The sequence below is a fragment of the Polyodon spathula genome, chromosome 29 (assembly GCF_017654505.1).
Source record: "Polyodon spathula isolate WHYD16114869_AA chromosome 29, ASM1765450v1, whole genome shotgun sequence".
NCBI lineage: Eukaryota > Metazoa > Chordata > Actinopteri > Acipenseriformes > Polyodontidae > Polyodon > Polyodon spathula.
In genome coordinates, this window is record NC_054562.1 from 3,999,173 (window position 1) to 4,015,692 (window position 16,520).

General features: G+C 46.8%; 1 protein-coding gene across 5 annotated transcripts; it reads left to right on the forward strand.

The window, feature by feature from the left end:
* Positions 1-3,272: 3,272 nt before the first annotated feature.
* LOC121302467 (tissue-type plasminogen activator-like) lies at positions 3,273-15,457 on the forward strand. 5 transcript variants are annotated; one of them, XM_041232467.1, is made up of 16 exons: positions 3,273-3,376; positions 4,464-4,604; positions 7,597-7,721; positions 8,384-8,426; positions 8,612-8,743; positions 9,440-9,550; positions 9,741-9,915; positions 10,582-10,673; positions 10,984-11,158; positions 11,386-11,471; positions 11,615-11,683; positions 12,152-12,347; positions 12,591-12,727; positions 12,992-13,132; positions 13,940-14,088; positions 14,420-15,457. In XM_041232467.1, exons 3-16 carry the CDS (start codon positions 7,662-7,664, stop codon positions 14,585-14,587), a joined length of 1,734 nt encoding a protein of 577 aa, XP_041088401.1. In that variant the 5' UTR covers positions 3,273-3,376; positions 4,464-4,604; positions 7,597-7,661; the 3' UTR covers positions 14,588-15,457. The 5 variants fall into 5 exon arrangements, with proteins under 5 accessions (XP_041088401.1, XP_041088396.1, XP_041088400.1 ...); XM_041232463.1 differs by having other exon boundaries at positions 3,291-3,376; positions 4,415-4,604; positions 14,420-15,450; XM_041232462.1 differs by lacking the exon at positions 4,464-4,604 and having other exon boundaries at positions 3,287-3,376; positions 14,420-15,450.
* The last annotated feature ends 1,063 nt before the right edge of the window (positions 15,458-16,520 follow it).

Here is a 16,520-nt window from a genome sequence, read left to right on the forward strand (position 1 = left end):
TCATTTTCCTGTCTCAATAAAGAAGGCTCCATGCTCCAGCAGTTAAAGAAAAGGGGCTTGTTACCAGGAGGTTCAAATCCCAGCCACTGACTCACTGTGTGAGACCCTGAGTGAGTCACTGAACCTCCTTGTGCTCCGTCCTTCAGATGAGACGCCAAACAAACGAGGTCCCATTGGAAGAGACTCTGCAGCAGCAGCAGTTGTTGATGAAGCAGAGTTCACCCCCCTAGTCTCTGTAAGTCGCTTTGGGTAAAAGCCTCTGCTAAATGACTAATGAGAATTCACTTTTTGGTACCATTCTCCCTAATTTCTGACACATTACAAACTTTATAGGACAGCCCTGCTCATGCTGTCCCACTGATATTACAGTCTCATTAATGCGCAGGACAGAGTGGATGAGCGAGTTAAGAAGCTCAGTCCTGGGGACTGTCCTCAGATTTCTAAACAAGGGACTCATGCTCCCCCTCAGTCTCTGTCTTGCCCTGTACTGACTATAACTACTAATACACCGGCTCACAGAGGAGCCTCCAAAGGGAGAAAGCGTTCCCTTGTTCCCTCGTTCTGAGTGTACTGGGTGTATAAATCCTAGTGGGGTCTCCATGAGCTCTGTTCAGAGTCACATCTTTATAAAGAAGCCTTAGGACTACGCACCGGACCTAACTTCACAGGCGACAGGAGAAATAGTGAGGGCTACTTGTGCTGTTTGCCACAATCAGATTGAGCAGGCTGTAAAGAAGGACAGGGAGAGATCAACGCAGGGTGAAGCCAGGTGAACCAAACTCACCTGGGATGCTGGGAACTGGATCCCAGGAGAAGTGCTCGTCTTGAGCCAAGATCCTTTGGGAAAGAAGAAGAATATTTGATTCCAGAATCCTACTTTATTCCAGAATCTTACTTGATTCCAGAATCCTACTTGATTCCGACGCAGTAAAAAGCAGAGCACGGTCTGTGTCCACAGCATCAAGGCAGGATGCAGCCTGCCCACTTCTGTCACTGAATATTCTGGTAGAAAAGGCTATGACATGATGCGGTTTAGAGATGCTAGTGTGACATTTAAATAGTAAAGGGTTTTTTTTTCCAAATAGCAGTGTCGTCTTTTTAAACAGACTCGATGATTTACATCGCTTTCTCGAAAACAGTGTGACAGTGGCTAAAAAGTAGAGTCACAGTTACCACAGAAATAAAATGTTTTTTTAAAGCTTGCTGAACCCAATCAGGAGAGAGAGATATCGTGCAAACAGCAGACCACTGGGGGGCGGGGAAGGGCACTGATGGACAGGAACTGCATGTGGTAAATAAAGCAAATGAATACGCTATGAAAATAGACATGGGCTGCAGTCATCCGGATATCTATCCCAGATGTCATATTAATGTGCTCAGCCCCTCCAGTGATGTTTCAGGGTACTAATGCCTCCTTCGCTTCACAGAAACACGATTCCCACCCACTTCTTATCTCGTCACACGAATCAGCCAACACAAATAGGCTGGCTCATGTCTGACACGACAGACTTCACTCGCTGGTCCGGATACAAACACAGAGCACCTTTTATTAGGAGCAGAACCTCTGCATTTCATGCCTTACTAGGAAGAACGCTGGCCAACGGGAGTGACTCAAGCCTCTAGTGGACCAGTCCTGACTGGCCAGACCTGACTCTGCTTAGCCAGTCAGCCAGGGCTAATATTATTATTATTATTATTATTATTATTATTATTATTTATTAGTCATTTAGCAGAGGCTTTTAGCCAGAGCAACTCACAGAGACTAGAGGGGTGAACTCTGCTTCATCAACGACTGCTGCTGCTGCAGAGTCTCTTCCAATAGGACCTCGTTTGTTTGACGTCTCGTCTGAAGGACGGAGCACAAGGAGGTTCAGTGACTTGCTCAGGGTCTCACACAGCGAGCCAGTGGCTGGGATTTGAACCTCCTGGTATGAAACCCCTTTCTTTAACCCACTGAAATGCCATTTTAGCACCAAGCCTCCTTGGTGCTAAAATGGCATTTCATGATCTGACCGCATCGCAGCGCTCTAGGACGCAGATGAAAGGGTGGGCAAATGAAAAGCCCAGCAGTGAGAGCTGTTGGGTTTGGAAGTATCTGGATTTATCGAACTCGTGCTCAATTCATGATGCTGGCATTAGTGTCCAAGGAAGGCATGTTGCCCTGGGGGTCCAGTGGTTAAAGAGGGCTTGATACCAGGAGGGTCCCAGTTCAAGCTCAGCCACTGACTCACTGTGGGAGACCCTGAGCAAGTCACTGAACCACCTTGTGCTCCGTCCTTCAGATAAGATGTGAAACAAACTGAGGTCCTACTGGAAGTGACTCTGCAGCAGCAGTAGTTGTGATGCATAGTGCACCCCCTCGATTTGGATAAAACATCTGCTAATGACTAAATAATAATATTGAATACCCTAGATAGGGTGGAGAACAGGTCACAGAGAAAGCACTTATAGGATTTCCTGTGAATTTAATATGGGTGCTGGGAAACCAAGGAAGACATGCATTACAACATGTGACTATGCCTTCTATAATGCTTGAAAAGACGAGGAACAGTTTCAATAAGAAAACGTCACGTTTTTTTTTTTTTTTTGTTTTTTTTTTTTTTTTAATTATTAATTACAAAAAACAAACCAAAAAAAAAAAAAACTTGTTTCAATGTTTATATCTTGAGCAAACAACATTTAATTTTACAATGTCCCATCCGAACACACCCGAAGAGCAGAGAGTCGTTGCATTAGGAAGTGGTGGCTTGCGCAATAACTGATTCGTGCAGAATCACAGTTGACACAAAGGTAATTAAGAACACCGTAAAGGGGAGGGGCAAAACCATTCCTTCTACCCCACCGCTGCTGCCAGCAGAAGAAAGCTCAATAATGATGTTAATAATTACATACTGAAATGAAATAGCTTTAAAAAAAAAAACAATTGTAAATAGATGTATACATATATATATATATATTGCAGGTGGCAATCGGAGACGCTGGCCTCTGACTCTCGCGTTTCATGTTATTACATTGATTCGAGTAAAATATTCCAGTTTTCTCATTTTACATCATCAGCTGCAATTAAAAAAATAACCCGGTCAACTGATGAATTCAGGATATTGGATAATTCTGAGCGTTGATTAGTCAATAATACCTTAGAATCGGCAGGGATACGCTTCTCGGAATCTCTCCTCCTCTTCCTCCTCCCCTCCTCTTCGCTCCCCGGGCCTGCCTCCCACATCAATCCCCGTCTGAGGGATGGGTTTCGCTGAAGAGGGTTAAATACGGGCTCTGGACCGAACGAATCAGAAGACAGCCGAGAGAAACGCGCCGGTGCAAGAAAGCTTTGAAGGAAATCTACAAGAAAGCGCGACGCTCCCTCTGAAACTAACGGGTGAGTCTGTTCCATTAATGCAAAACAGCTTTTTAAAAACAGGTTGTTTTTTTAACAAAACCTATTTTTTTGCGTGTGTGTAGTTTTTATTTATATTTTCAGGAATTGTAAAATATTTTGTGTTAACTCTGTGTGGAATTCGAGAAGTCGCCCTGCCAAAAACTTTGGAAAAAAAAAAAAATCTATGCGTTATAAAATAGATACAGATAGGAAGTTAATTACACACAGAGTGACTGGAGAAGGGTTACAAGAACGCTGAGCTGCTTTTTCATTACGTGTATTGGTTCCCTGCTTATGGATTTAGTGAGTTTATGAAGTGGGTTCTTGTAACAGAGCGCATTGTTAAAGCCGTTCTCATTGTAATTAGATATGGTAGCTTTGCAACATGCAGTTGACTAAGAGAAGCGTGATCTGTATCTCACTAACATGCATATTACATGCATGAGGCTTTAGGCAAATTATTCGTATAATAATATTATTATTATTATTATTAATATCTTTTAAGATTACTATACCTTTATAAAGCACAAAGAGAGTGAGATGGTAAAACATTAGGGATGTGTTGTAAAGCACAGAGAGGTGTGGTAAAGCACTGGGAAGCATTGTAAAGCACAGAGAGGTCTGGTAAAGCACTGGGAAGCATTGTAAAGCACAGAGAGGTCTGGTAAAGCATAGGGAGGCATTGTAAAGCACAGAGAGGTCTGGTAAAGCACTGGGAAGCATTGTAAAGCACAGAGAGGTCTGGTAAAGCATAGGGAAGCATTGTAAAGCACAGAGAGGTCTGGTAAAGCACTGGGAAGCATTGTAAAGCGCAGAGAGGTCTGGTAAAGCATAGGGAAGCATTGTAAACTCTGGCAAATGTATAGTATACTCATAGGTAAAGCTGGACGGACAGACTGCAAAATCCTCTATAAGACTGGACCCTTTGAAGCTGCAGACTGTGCTGCTCTCGTACTGTATCTGTGACTCTGTGGTTTGCTGACTTGCATTCCTGCTGCTGACTCATGGTTCACTCATCTCCTTACCCCCCCAAACCAGCACCCTTCTCACTGCAATCAGGCTGCTTGCTAATAGAGCTCTCCTCCAGCTCTTTCCCAGCCTGCGACCGGCTGGTACCAATCAAGCAGGGGCTTCGCTGCAGCAGGGGAGTGGCACAGCGAGGCTGGAGAGCAGAGATACATCCCACTGCCTTCTAGCCAACGAGAGGCCGAGAAAGATAAGAGGAGAGGTACTGTACGGGGTCCCGGGGCTGTGAACGGGCTCTGCTGCCTGATTAGTGCATGCACTGCTGGGAAGGGAATTTCATCCAGTTTGTGTAGAGAGAATAACAATCTGGTAACCTTGGCAACGCTGATGCCCTTGTGCCTCTGGCGAGCTACAGTTTGACAGGAATTGGTCCATGCGGAATGCGAGAAGGATTGCTAGTGCAATTAAATGAGGAAATGGCTCGTTAGCGATTCTCTTTCTAAATGACTTGCGTCCAGCCCTGCTTGGTGTTTTATTTGGGGGGCTTTGTTACCCTGGGGTTTGACAGAACCCCCTTCACGTGATCTCCAGATCTCGTAGCTTGTTTTTCACAAGCTGATCAGTTAATGGAAGTGAAGGTATGGGCACGGCTGTTTTTACAGGACAGAGCTGCTGTCTGTCACCAGTTTGCTCCTGTGCTTCTGTGCTGTGCTGTGCAGGTGCCAGCATGCTGCAAAGGTTTTATAATCCTGTGGAAACAAAATGACTCCAATCAACAACTTTGAAAATGGTAGCGTGGAGTGCGAATCTCATTACAAATTCCCTTTCTGACAGGATTACAGACCAACAGCTGTGCAGCAGGACTGCAGAACTAACAGGCACAGGGCAGCATTGTAGAGCTTGCAAAAAGCGAGATAGAAATGTAGCAGACAGGACCAAGAGCGCACAGTCTAATTGTATTAAGTGTGGAGGCTTTTTGTTACTCTTGACTCATTTTTGCTTAATAAAGAGTACAAGGAAATCCAGTCATTTCTGCTGAGACTCGCTTTTCTCTAACATTCAGTCCAGAGATGCTGGCTGACAATTCAATTAACACTCTCTCTCTCTCTCTCTCTCTCTCTCTCTCTCTCTCTCTCTCTCTCTATATCTCTCTCTCTCTATCTCTCTCTCTCTATATATCTATATATATATATATATATATATATATATAATATATATATATATATATATATTTCTAGTGATATCGGTTATATACATATCGAATATACCGAATTCAATTAACACTCTGTCTCTCTCTCTCTCTCTCTCCTCTTCTTTCTCTCTCTCTATATATATATATATATATATATATATATATATATATATATATATATATAATATATATATATAAAGCAATGCATGATAGCTTCATATGAGCCATCATCCCTACAGAAAGCTGGAAATATATTTATTATTATGTCAAATACTTTTTCAGCTATTTCAAAATAAAATAAAATAATTCCATGCATGAAAGAGTCGCGTACTGATTGATATCCAGATGAAGAGAAATGTGTCCACATGGCACATTCCACACTTCCTCTGATTAAACCATTCCCTCAATCTGCATGAATTCACCCTGAACAGACTCCTCCCTCTGAGCTCAATCTGCATGAATTCACCCTGAACAGACTTCTCCCTCTGAGCTCAATCTGCATGAATTCACCCTGAACAGACTCCTCCCTCTGAGCTCCTGTATTAGAAATGATTGGAGATACCGCACACTGTGGTCTGGGTCGCTTGTATATGTCTCTATTGTATCGAGAGAGAGAGAGAGAGAGAGAGGGCTGCTTGTTTGGAAGAATGGAGTCTGCTCCTGTCTGCAGGAGAGGGAGAGTGGAGAGGGAAAGAGAGAGAAGGACCCGAGCAGAGTGAGTCAGACAGTCCTCTCTTTAATGTGCGCTTTGATCTCATCGACTGTGAATCGGCGCGCCCAATCATGCGACACCCTCTGGGGGAGAGAGGTGGGGGCCTCTGTGATAATAAACAGGATCCAGAGAGCCGCTCTCGAGAGGGGAGGGGGCAGGCTGGCTCATTGAGAGTGCATGCAAGCTCATGTAAACAGGACTGGAGATCAGTACTCTGCAGATCACAGTACAGTGGGACACTTTTATAAGGGTTACTTTACCAGGGTGTGTTTCTTTAATATGCTTTACCAGACCTGTCTGTGCTTTACAATGCTTCCCTATGCTTTACCAGACCTCTCTGTGCTTTACAATGCTTCCCTATGCTTTACCAGACCTCTCTGTGCTTTACAATGCTTCCCTATGCTTTACCAGACCTCTCTGTGCTTTACAATGCTTCCCTATGCTTTACCAGACCTCTCTGTGCTTTACAATGCTTCCCTGTGCTTTACCAGACCTCTCTGTGCTTTACAATGCTTCCCTATGCTTTACCACACCTCTATGTGCTTTACAATGCTTCCCCTGCGCTGTGCTACACTGTGCTGTGCTTTTACTGTGTGACACTTGTAAAAAGGTACCCCAGGGGAAATCATTGGAAGCTGCAAATCTGATCCTGTTGCTGGACAGATTGCTCCAATCCACTCCTCTGTGCTTTTTTCACAGTGCATTTACCCCAGTGCTGCGTTTACACTAGGATTATATTCCATAGCTTCAGATAAATAACTCTGGTGATCCATTCCCAGCTCTCTTACTTATGTCTCGCTAGTTCTGAATCCTTTGCAGTTTGCATTTCCTTTTACAAGAAAGCACTGGAAACGCAGCTCTGTGGAAACGTGAATAATCCAGTGCAGACCTGCAGCTAACCTCATTTCAAATGCAGTCCCAGCACTGTCAAGCGAACTCGTAGCTATAGTGCAGTTCAAACTTGCAATGCAGGAGTCAATACTGTATGAAACTGTGTGCAGCTCCCTGCTCAAAGCACAGCCATTGCTGCTTTCAATCTGCCTCCCTCTGATTAGCGGACTGGAGCTCAGGCCAGGGAAGTTAGAGACATGCGTATACTCGGATACTGAAAGCACTTCTCCTTTGGTCCGGAAATGAGAGACACTCTTTCTGTTTTGTATTTTATGTTTATGATTTCTTCAGGTTTTTTTCTTTTCTCTCCTTCCTGTTTGTGAGTGAAAGCGGACGTTGACAGAGGTTATGTAAATACAGATGTTGGTCTTCTGCATTGAACCAAGTGCCCTTTCTTTACAGTGCTACAATAAGGAGGCAGCGAGACATAGTCTAACAGGCCATATCTGTCCTTTTCAGGTACTGACAGTCCCAGACAGACAGACAGACTGACAGGCGGCGGTGAGAGTCTTGTGGAATCGAAGATGGCGTTGCTGTGGTTCCTGGTTGCTTTAGGGGTGCTCTCCTCTTCACTGGGAGACGAGGTACAGAATGAACCCCCAGAATAACCCTTTCTAGCCTGCATGAGGAGCTGGCAGCCCCCTCGCAGAGAGGGAAGGCTGGCCTTGCGCTGCCCGGATACAAACCCCCTCTTTCTGCCTGCTTCCGCTGAAATCCACTGTGAACTGTGGTTCCGCTCTCTTACAGCGGCTTTTCAAAAAACTGATTGATGCCTTCCTAGGTTTTACTGTCGCTGTGGCTACACCGGGTTGGTGTTGAGCTGCAGTGGCAGGTCTGTGTTGAGCTGCAGTGGCAGGTCTGTGCTGAGCTGCAGTGGCAGGTCTGTGTTGAGCTGCAGTGGCAGGTCTGTGCTGAGCTGTAGTGGCAGGTCTGTGTTGAGCTGCAGTGGCAGGTCTGTGTTGAGCTGCAGTGGCAGGTCTGTGTTGAGCTGCAGTGGCAGGTCTGTGCTGAGCTGCAGTGGCAGGTCTGTGTTGAGCTGCAGTGGCAGGTCTGTGCTGAGCTGTAGTGGCAGGTCTGTGTTGAGCTGCAGTGGCAGGTCTGTGTTGAGCTGCAGTGGCAGGTCTGTGTTGAGCTGCAGTGGCAGGTCTGTGTTGAGCTGCAGTGGCAGGTCTGTGTTGCGCTGCAGTGGCCGCAGTGCTTGTGGAGCTCCTGGCCCTGCTGACACTTCTCCTGCTTGTCGTTTCAGGAATCCCTCGTGAGAAAACGGAGAGGAACACGCAAGTTCAGAGGTAAGCCACTGACATCACCGGAGGTCCCCTGCAGAGAACTCTGTCTCTCTGTCTTTCTCCCCTGTCTCTTTTACTAACTTTCCCTATCTGTCCCCTGCAGAGCACTCTGTGCCCCTTTTTCTGTCTCTCGATCTCTCTTCCCTGTCCCTTCACTGACCTCCCCCCTCCTCGTCTGTCCCCTGCAGAGCACTGTAAGGACTGGCTGTCCACAGAGGTTCACAGTCAAGGGGAGACGTGGCTGCGCTGGCATGGCCGGAGCGTGGAATACTGCCGCTGTGCCAACGGGAACAGCAGATGCCACGCGGTGCCCGTTGTGGGTGAGTGAGCACAATCTCAAGAAGCAGGACTGTGCAGTGCTCCGCTGTATGTGTTTCCTTTATTAATCTTAATGTTATTATTAATCAAAACAACATCTGGCTTGATGAACAGTCATCTCTACTGGGGGACTGAGATCAGAAGTAATTTATTTCGAAATCAGCCACTTAATTCATGTGGATTTAATTACGCAGATTCATTTCAGGGTTTCACTGTGTGAGACCCTGAGCAAGTCACTGAACCTCCTTGTGCTCCGTCCTTCAGATGAGGCGTCAAACAAACGAGGTCCTATTGGAAGAGACTCTGCAGCAGCAGCAGTTGATGATGATGCAGAGTTCACCCCCCTAGTCTCTGAAGTCACTTTGAATAAAAACATCTGCTAAATAATAATAATAATAATAATAATAATAATAATAATAATAATAATGTTCCTTTGTGATGAATGATGATCGCATGCATGAATTACCACTTCTCACAATCCCCTGGTGGGGGAGTAAGAGGGTCTGAATGCCTGTCTTACACACACGATCAACAGCATTCATTACAGAGGAGCGTGGAATGAATCAGGGTGATTAAACCCACATGAATTAACAGGGGGGGTACCAGCAGATATTCCAGTGATATTCCTGTGGGATTCAGACCGGGGGATTCTATAGGAACAGGCAGAGATTATTTTTAAGTGTTTATTCTCTCCTCAGAATGCAGCAGGACTCGATGCTACAACGGGGGCTCCTGCAAGCAGGCTCTCTACTCCCCCGAATTTATCTGCAGCTGCCCCAGCGGCTTCATGGGACCCCAGTGTGAGATCGGTGCGGGCCTCCAAACTTTCTGCACTCGCACTTTTGCATGCTTCAGCTCACTGGGGGGTGCCAGGCAGAAGCACATCAGTGTACAGTAAAGAACACGGGTGTATCTTGGTAAAGCCAGTTGTGCAGGACAGCAATGCTGATTGGAGCTCCTGGTTTGACCCGTGTGTGTGTGTGCGGTTTCATTTCTCAGACACGGCAGAGAAGTGCGTCACTGGGCGTGGGGGAGGGTACCGCGGAACCTGGGCGCAGAGCCAGTCCTCCATCGACTGCCTGAACTGGAACTCCAGTATCCTCATCGACAAGAAGTACAACGCGAGGAGAAACGACGCCCTGCAGCTGGGCCTGGGGAACCACAACTACTGCAGGTCAGACAGCAGGGGGCACCGGAGAGCTTTATCATAGGTGCAATGTGGTGAGACTGCCACTAGACAGGGGTAGAGCGCTATTATAATAGCTGCAATGTGGCTATACTGCCACTAGAGGGGGGTAGAGTTAATTATGTGCAGTGTGGTCAACCTGCCACTAGAGGGGGGTAAAGGGTTTCTATTTGAATTGTAAGGGTCTGAATTGGGTTTAATATGTTTTAAGTGAATGATACATTTCTGTGCGTTTTTTTCAATATTTATGTTTAAGCTGAAGCACTTTAATTGAAATACAGTGAAGTTAAGGTTAGATCCAGCAACGAAGCAGAACGGATTTGTAACAAATGCAAACAACATGCTTTATCTATGGATTCTCAGCTTAGCTTTCAGGGTTCATTCTAGTGTTTGCTGTCAGACAAAGGATTGGATCTGGTTACTGAACTCTGCAGGCACTCGATGTAATGCAGCTACAATCGCTGCTCCCAGCCCCCCGCACACACACTGACCTAGCGCCCGCTCCCTCTCCCCTGCACTGCCCAGCCAGTAGCCATGACTCCCAGTGCGGTCTTGACCCACTCCGCGCCCCCCCCCCGCACAGGATAGTGTCTCGAGGGAGTGTGTCGGTAACTCTGAGTGTGCGCTGACGGCTTGCTCTCCTCCTGCTTCCAGGAATCCTGATAATGACACTGCGCCCTGGTGCCATGTGTACAAAAACAAGCAGCTGGTGTGGGAGTTCTGCAGTGTGCCCAGCTGTGCCCAGGGTAAGCGAGCAGCCCTCCCGGGGGCTCACTGGGCTTTATCACAAGCTGCTGTGCTTTTACTGTGGGAAACTTTTAGAACCGTTACTTTACCCTGGTTTCTTTTTTAAATTAGCTTTACCAGACCTCTCTGTGCTTTACAATGCTTGCCTATGCTTTACCAGACCTCTCTGTGCTTTACAATGCTTGTCTATGCTTTACCAGACCTCTTTGTGATTTTGCAGTGCTTGCCCCTGCCTGCCCTGTGATGTGGGCAGCTCCTCTCAGGGCAGTGCCTGGCAGGCTGTGTTCTGACGCCCTGTTTGTCCCGCAGGCAACTTGGCGGAGTGCTACGCTGGCACCGGCTCCTCGTACCGTGGCTCGCGGAGCAGCAGTCGCACGGGCGCCCGTTGCCTGAGCTGGGACTCTTCCGCCCTCGCCAAGAAAGCCTACACCGCCTGGAGAGCCGACGCCAGGCAGCTCGGGCTGGGCAGCCACAACCACTGCAGGTGAGGAGACACGCAGCCACAGCCAGGCCAGCACCAGACAGATAACACTGCCCTGCAGCACATCCCCTTTAGCCAGCAGGGATGGGAATAAGACTCCTGGTGCAGAGCAGTGTCGCCCATTCCAGGTTTTACTAAAAGCTCTGTTTAGGTAGCAAGCTCAGGTGTGTCTGAATAAACTCCTAGCAAAGCCATGGTAGATTGACTCACACTCCTCTCTCTCTCTCCAGGAACCCAGACAATGACATCAAACCCTGGTGTCACGTGTACAGAGGCAGAGCCCTCACCTGGGAGCACTGTGACCTGCCCAAGTGCGGTAAGAACCCAGCCTGGCGGAGCTGCACTCGGCCGGGGAGGAGTGGGGAGTGGGGATGGGGAGGGGTAACAGTCTGTTGAATTGTGTGTCCCATGCACACTGTGGCTCATTCAGTTGAATTGTTGAATCGTTTGTTTCCCCAGTGGGTCACCTGGGCAGCAGCTCTACTGTGGGCTCCCCAGGATTGCTGAGTGGAGACGGCAATGCAGTCGGTGAGTCACAGACACTCAAGCCCTGCAGAGAACAGCCATGAGCTCCACACACAAGAGAACCTCCGCAGAGATCACACCAATATAATTAATAATAATCATAATCATGAAGCTAATGATGATAATTCTAATCAACTAAGCAAGGAAACTAATGTTAATGCTAGCTCTAATAATAAGGATGCTGATGATGCTAGCTGTGATAATAATGATGCTGATGATGCTAGCTGTGATAATAATGATGCTGATGATGCTAGCTGTGATAATAATGATGCTGATGATGCTAGTTGTGATAATAATGATGCTGATGATGCTAGCTGTGATGATGCTGATGATGCTAGCTGTGATAATAATGATGCTGATGATGCTAGTTGTGATAATAATGATGCTGATGATGCTAGTTCTAATAATGATGATGGTGAAGATGCTGATTCTAATACTAATGATGCTGATGTTGCTCCTCCTCCTCTTCAGAGAGCTGTGGGGAGCGGCTGGCCCCTGTCTCTCAGTACCGGATTAAGGGGGGTCAGGTCTCCAGCATCACCTCTCACCCCTGGCAGGCTGCTCTCTTCGTGTACAACCGCCACACCCGTGCCGACTCCTACTTCTGCGGGGGTGTTCTGATTGGCTCCTGCTGGCTGCTGTCTGCCGCCCACTGCTTTGAGGAACAGTACGTGTCACCGCTGAGCAGACGTGTCAGAGCTGAGTGCCTGTGTGTGACCCTGAGCAAGTCACTGAACCTCCTTGTGCTCCGTCCTTCGCATGAGACGCAAAACAAACGAGGTCCTATTGGAAGCGACTCTGCAGCAGCAGCAGTTGTTGATGAAGCAGAGTTCACCCCCCTCCCCAGTCTCTAAGTCAATAAATGACTCTTTTTATGATGTCTGTTCTCTGCTCTCTCTTCCTGCTGCAGGTTCCATCCTGATCGGCTCAAGGTAGTGATGGGTCGCACCTACCGGCTTCAGAACTCCACCAATGAGCAGATCTTCAGAGTGGAGAAATACTTCATCCACGAGCAGTACGACGGCGAGACCTTCGACAACGATATAGGTGAGCCGTCTCTCTCCTTTCCTCTCTAGCCCTGTGTGTCTCTCTCTCTCCTCTGCTCTCCAACCCCGTCTCTCAACACTCTAACCCCCTCTCCTCTGCTCTCTAACCCTGTCTCTCAACACTCTAACCCCCTCTCCTCTGCTCTCTAACCCTGTCTCTCTCCTTTCCTCTCTAATCCCCCGTGTGTCTCTCTCCTCTGCTCTCTAACCCTGTCTCTCTCCTCTCTCCTCTCCTCTCTAACCCCCCCGTCTCTCTCCCCTGCAGTTTTAGTGAAGCTGATGAGTGACTCGGGGGCGTGTGCTCTGGAGACCTCCTTCGTCCGGCCGGTCTGCCTCCCCGATCCCGGCCTCTCCCTCCCGGACTGGTCTGAGTGTGAGATCTCTGGCTACGGCAAGGAGGAGGAGTGTAAGAGCCGACCTCATTCCATCTGCATGTGTTCTGCTACCAGCAGCCAATCACCGTTCAGGAGTTCTGAGAATTCCAGAGAATCTCGGCATTCTATGCGCAGTGATGTCATTGTTCTAAAGTTTAAAAAAATATCTCGCAACAACGTTTTTGAATAGCAGCCCATTATTACAAGCTTGTTTTGGGTCTTGGGTTCTCTAATTCAACAGAAAACTTTTTTGCGCAGAAACCTAAACAAGATGGCATTTCCACAAACAATAAGAAATTTATAAGTTAAAATGCTGTGTGAGCAATAAGAAAGTTCAGCAAGCGTTCAAACACCCAGTCATAGATTCACCAGCGAAACTGAAGTGTTCAGCTGCTCTCTCTGCCTCTCTCCTCTGTATGTGTGACTCTGATCGGGAGTGACTTCTCTCTGAACCCCCATCTCTCCCCTGTGTGTGTGAATCTGTGATCCTGACTGACGTCTCGCTGAATCCCCCTGTCCCGTGTCTGTGACTCTGTGATCGTTACTGACTTCTTGCTGAACCCCGTCTCTCCCGTGTGTGTGTGACTCTGTGAGTATGATTGATGTCTCTCTGAACCACCCCCTTCTCTCCCATGCGTGTGACTCTGTGATTATGATTGATGTCTTGCTGAGCCCCCCGTCTCTCCCGTGTGTGACTGTGTGATCCTGACTGACGTCTCTCTGAACCCCCGTCTCTCCCGTGTGTCTGTGACTGTGATTATGATTGCCATCTTGCTGAACCCCCCCCCCGTCTCTCCCGTGTGAGTGTGACTCTGTGATTATGATGTCTCTCCCCTCAGTCTCTGCCTTCTACTCTGAACGCCTGAAGGAGGGTCACGTCCGGCTCTGGCCATCCCGAGACTGCACCTCGGACCGTCTCTCCGGCCGGCTCGTCACGGAGAACATGCTCTGCGCCGGACACATGCGTGAGCCGGACGATGCCTGCAAGGTGAGGCCTTAGTCCGTGTGCAGCTACAGCCAAAAACACTGGCGCCCTACAGCCTGAACTCCTTGTGCTGCACGAAGTCGAGTGAAACTGCTGAATAATGTTGCACCTTCACATATTGAAGTGCACAGCGCCTGTGTGTTGTTTTCCGTGTACTTGACACAAAAACTGACACTTGAAAAATGTGACGTTTCCAAATCTAACATGAAGTACTGCTGTGGTACTATTGTGGTAGAGGTTTTTGCAATGTCATTGTGAAGAGTTTTTGTTTTAAAGAAGAGATCTAAATTCTACTTTTGGCCGGAGCTGTAAAACGTTTTTGTGTTTCTCGCAGGGCGATTCTGGGGGTCCCCTGGTTTGCTCCAGCGGGGGGAGGATGAACCTCATTGGCATCATCAGTTGGGGCGATGGCTGCGGGAAGAAAGACACCCCAGGGGTTTACACCAGAGTGAGCAAATACCTGAGCTGGATCAACGGCAAGATCAGCCAGGAGACACGGTAGAGAGGAGCCAGCGAGACAGAGAGAGGACCAGCCAGCCAGCAAACACACAACACACACACACACACACACAGCCTGGACCGTCTGGCTAAAACCACTTCCCCTTTAATATCACAATGGCAGACACCTGGCCTGGACTCGCTAGCCCCCCCTGTGGGATCTGTGAGGGAAGCAGTTCTGCGCTGTGTGGATCACTGTTACCAGGACCCTCGACGTGCTTGAGCACCTTCCCACCTGCTGAGCGTCCGTCGTGTGTGTGTGTGTGTGTGGTGCCTATGCTGGATTGTGAATGAAGCAGTCCAGGTCTCAGCTCATGATTATATCCGTTCCCCACTTGTTTCCATGCACAAGGTTTAAAGCAGGTCTAAACCACTATCGCCACCCAGAAAGACTGCATTTCAACAATCAGACAGAGAGACTCTCCTGTATACTGCAGAAGAGACTCCTCCAACCCCACCAGTACTGTTTTTAAACTCCTCCGTTGTGGTTCAGTGCAGAGAGTCTGAAGGCTGTTGCACAGTCCAGTAAGACTCAACACACCACGAGACTTTTTAAAAAGTTTTATGATTGTCGTCATTATTATTATTTATTTTTAATTGTGTATTTTTGTGCATATAATAATTGTATTGGTTAATCTGTATTATATCAGATTTAATTTCTTTGTATGTTTTTAAAATATATATATATATATTCCACTTCCATAAAATAACTGTTTTTTTTTCGTTTTTTTTACTGTAGCCACCCGTAATAAATAAATAAAGCATGAGCCACTTGACCCCACCCCTAAAGTTTTTGTAACGGAAGAAAAGATACGAGATGTTGTTTAAGTACAAATTTTTTTTTCATCTGAATAGACTGAGAATTTCACGTGCCAGAGGTTCCACATTTGCAGGACCTGGCTGGTTTTGTACAGCAAATAAGTATTATTATTATTACACTGTGTAACACTTTTTTTTTTTTTTTTTTTTTGTTCCTGGGTAGTAAGTGTTATTTCCTAATTGCTTATGCCTCAAAAGTATAGAAAATGGCTATTATTCCCCACAAACTTTGCTTTTGTGACCAGGACAGTGATATTTCAAAATATCACTATTTCCAATGGGAAAACAGGCACATGTGTGTCTTTTTGTTCACATAAAGTCAGAAAAAAACAACATATGAATCCAAATTAACATGTATTTATACTAAAGTAGTACAAAAATGACTACATAAGCAATAGGAAATAACACTTATTACCCAGGAACAAAAATTGTGTTACATAGTGTTATTATTTTTAAAACACTTAAATTCCATATAAAAGAAAATAAAGAGCTAATATTTGCTGTAGGCTGCATAGCTGGTTTGAAATCCATCACACAGGAACTTTAACAGTGATGTCATTATCCAAAATAATTAGATTGTAAACACATAAAGGAATCCTTCTCACCCAGTTTGATATCGAAGCAGTCAGGCAGTTTTGCGCTTTTTCGTTGAGTTTGTTGGGTGGGAGTGTGGGTTGTGTTTGTATTATTATTTGTGTCCTGAACTAAAAAATAAATAAAGACAGAAAGGAAGGAAGACCCGGACAGGCACGTGGAGTCACACGAACAGGTTTATCAGACAGACTCTTACAGCGGAACCTGCAGCCGCGCCGTCGACCCAGAGCGGGGCGCTGCAGGGAGGAACTGAACACTGTTTGCATTCTTCTAATAGAAAGAAAAACAAAAAAACAAAACATATGCATTCAAGTCGTCCGGCTGCAAGGAACCGATCGTCCTGGAGACTAGAAGTACCAGGTACTTGGCGACATACACCGCCTCACAGGGGCCACTGCATCCCGCAGGGCTGACACCTCTTTAATGATACTGGGGGCAGCAGCACTATTGACCAAGGTGAGACTTCACAACACATTGTATGAACTGAACTGTACAGCCATTACACACAGCGCTCCCAGAGCAGC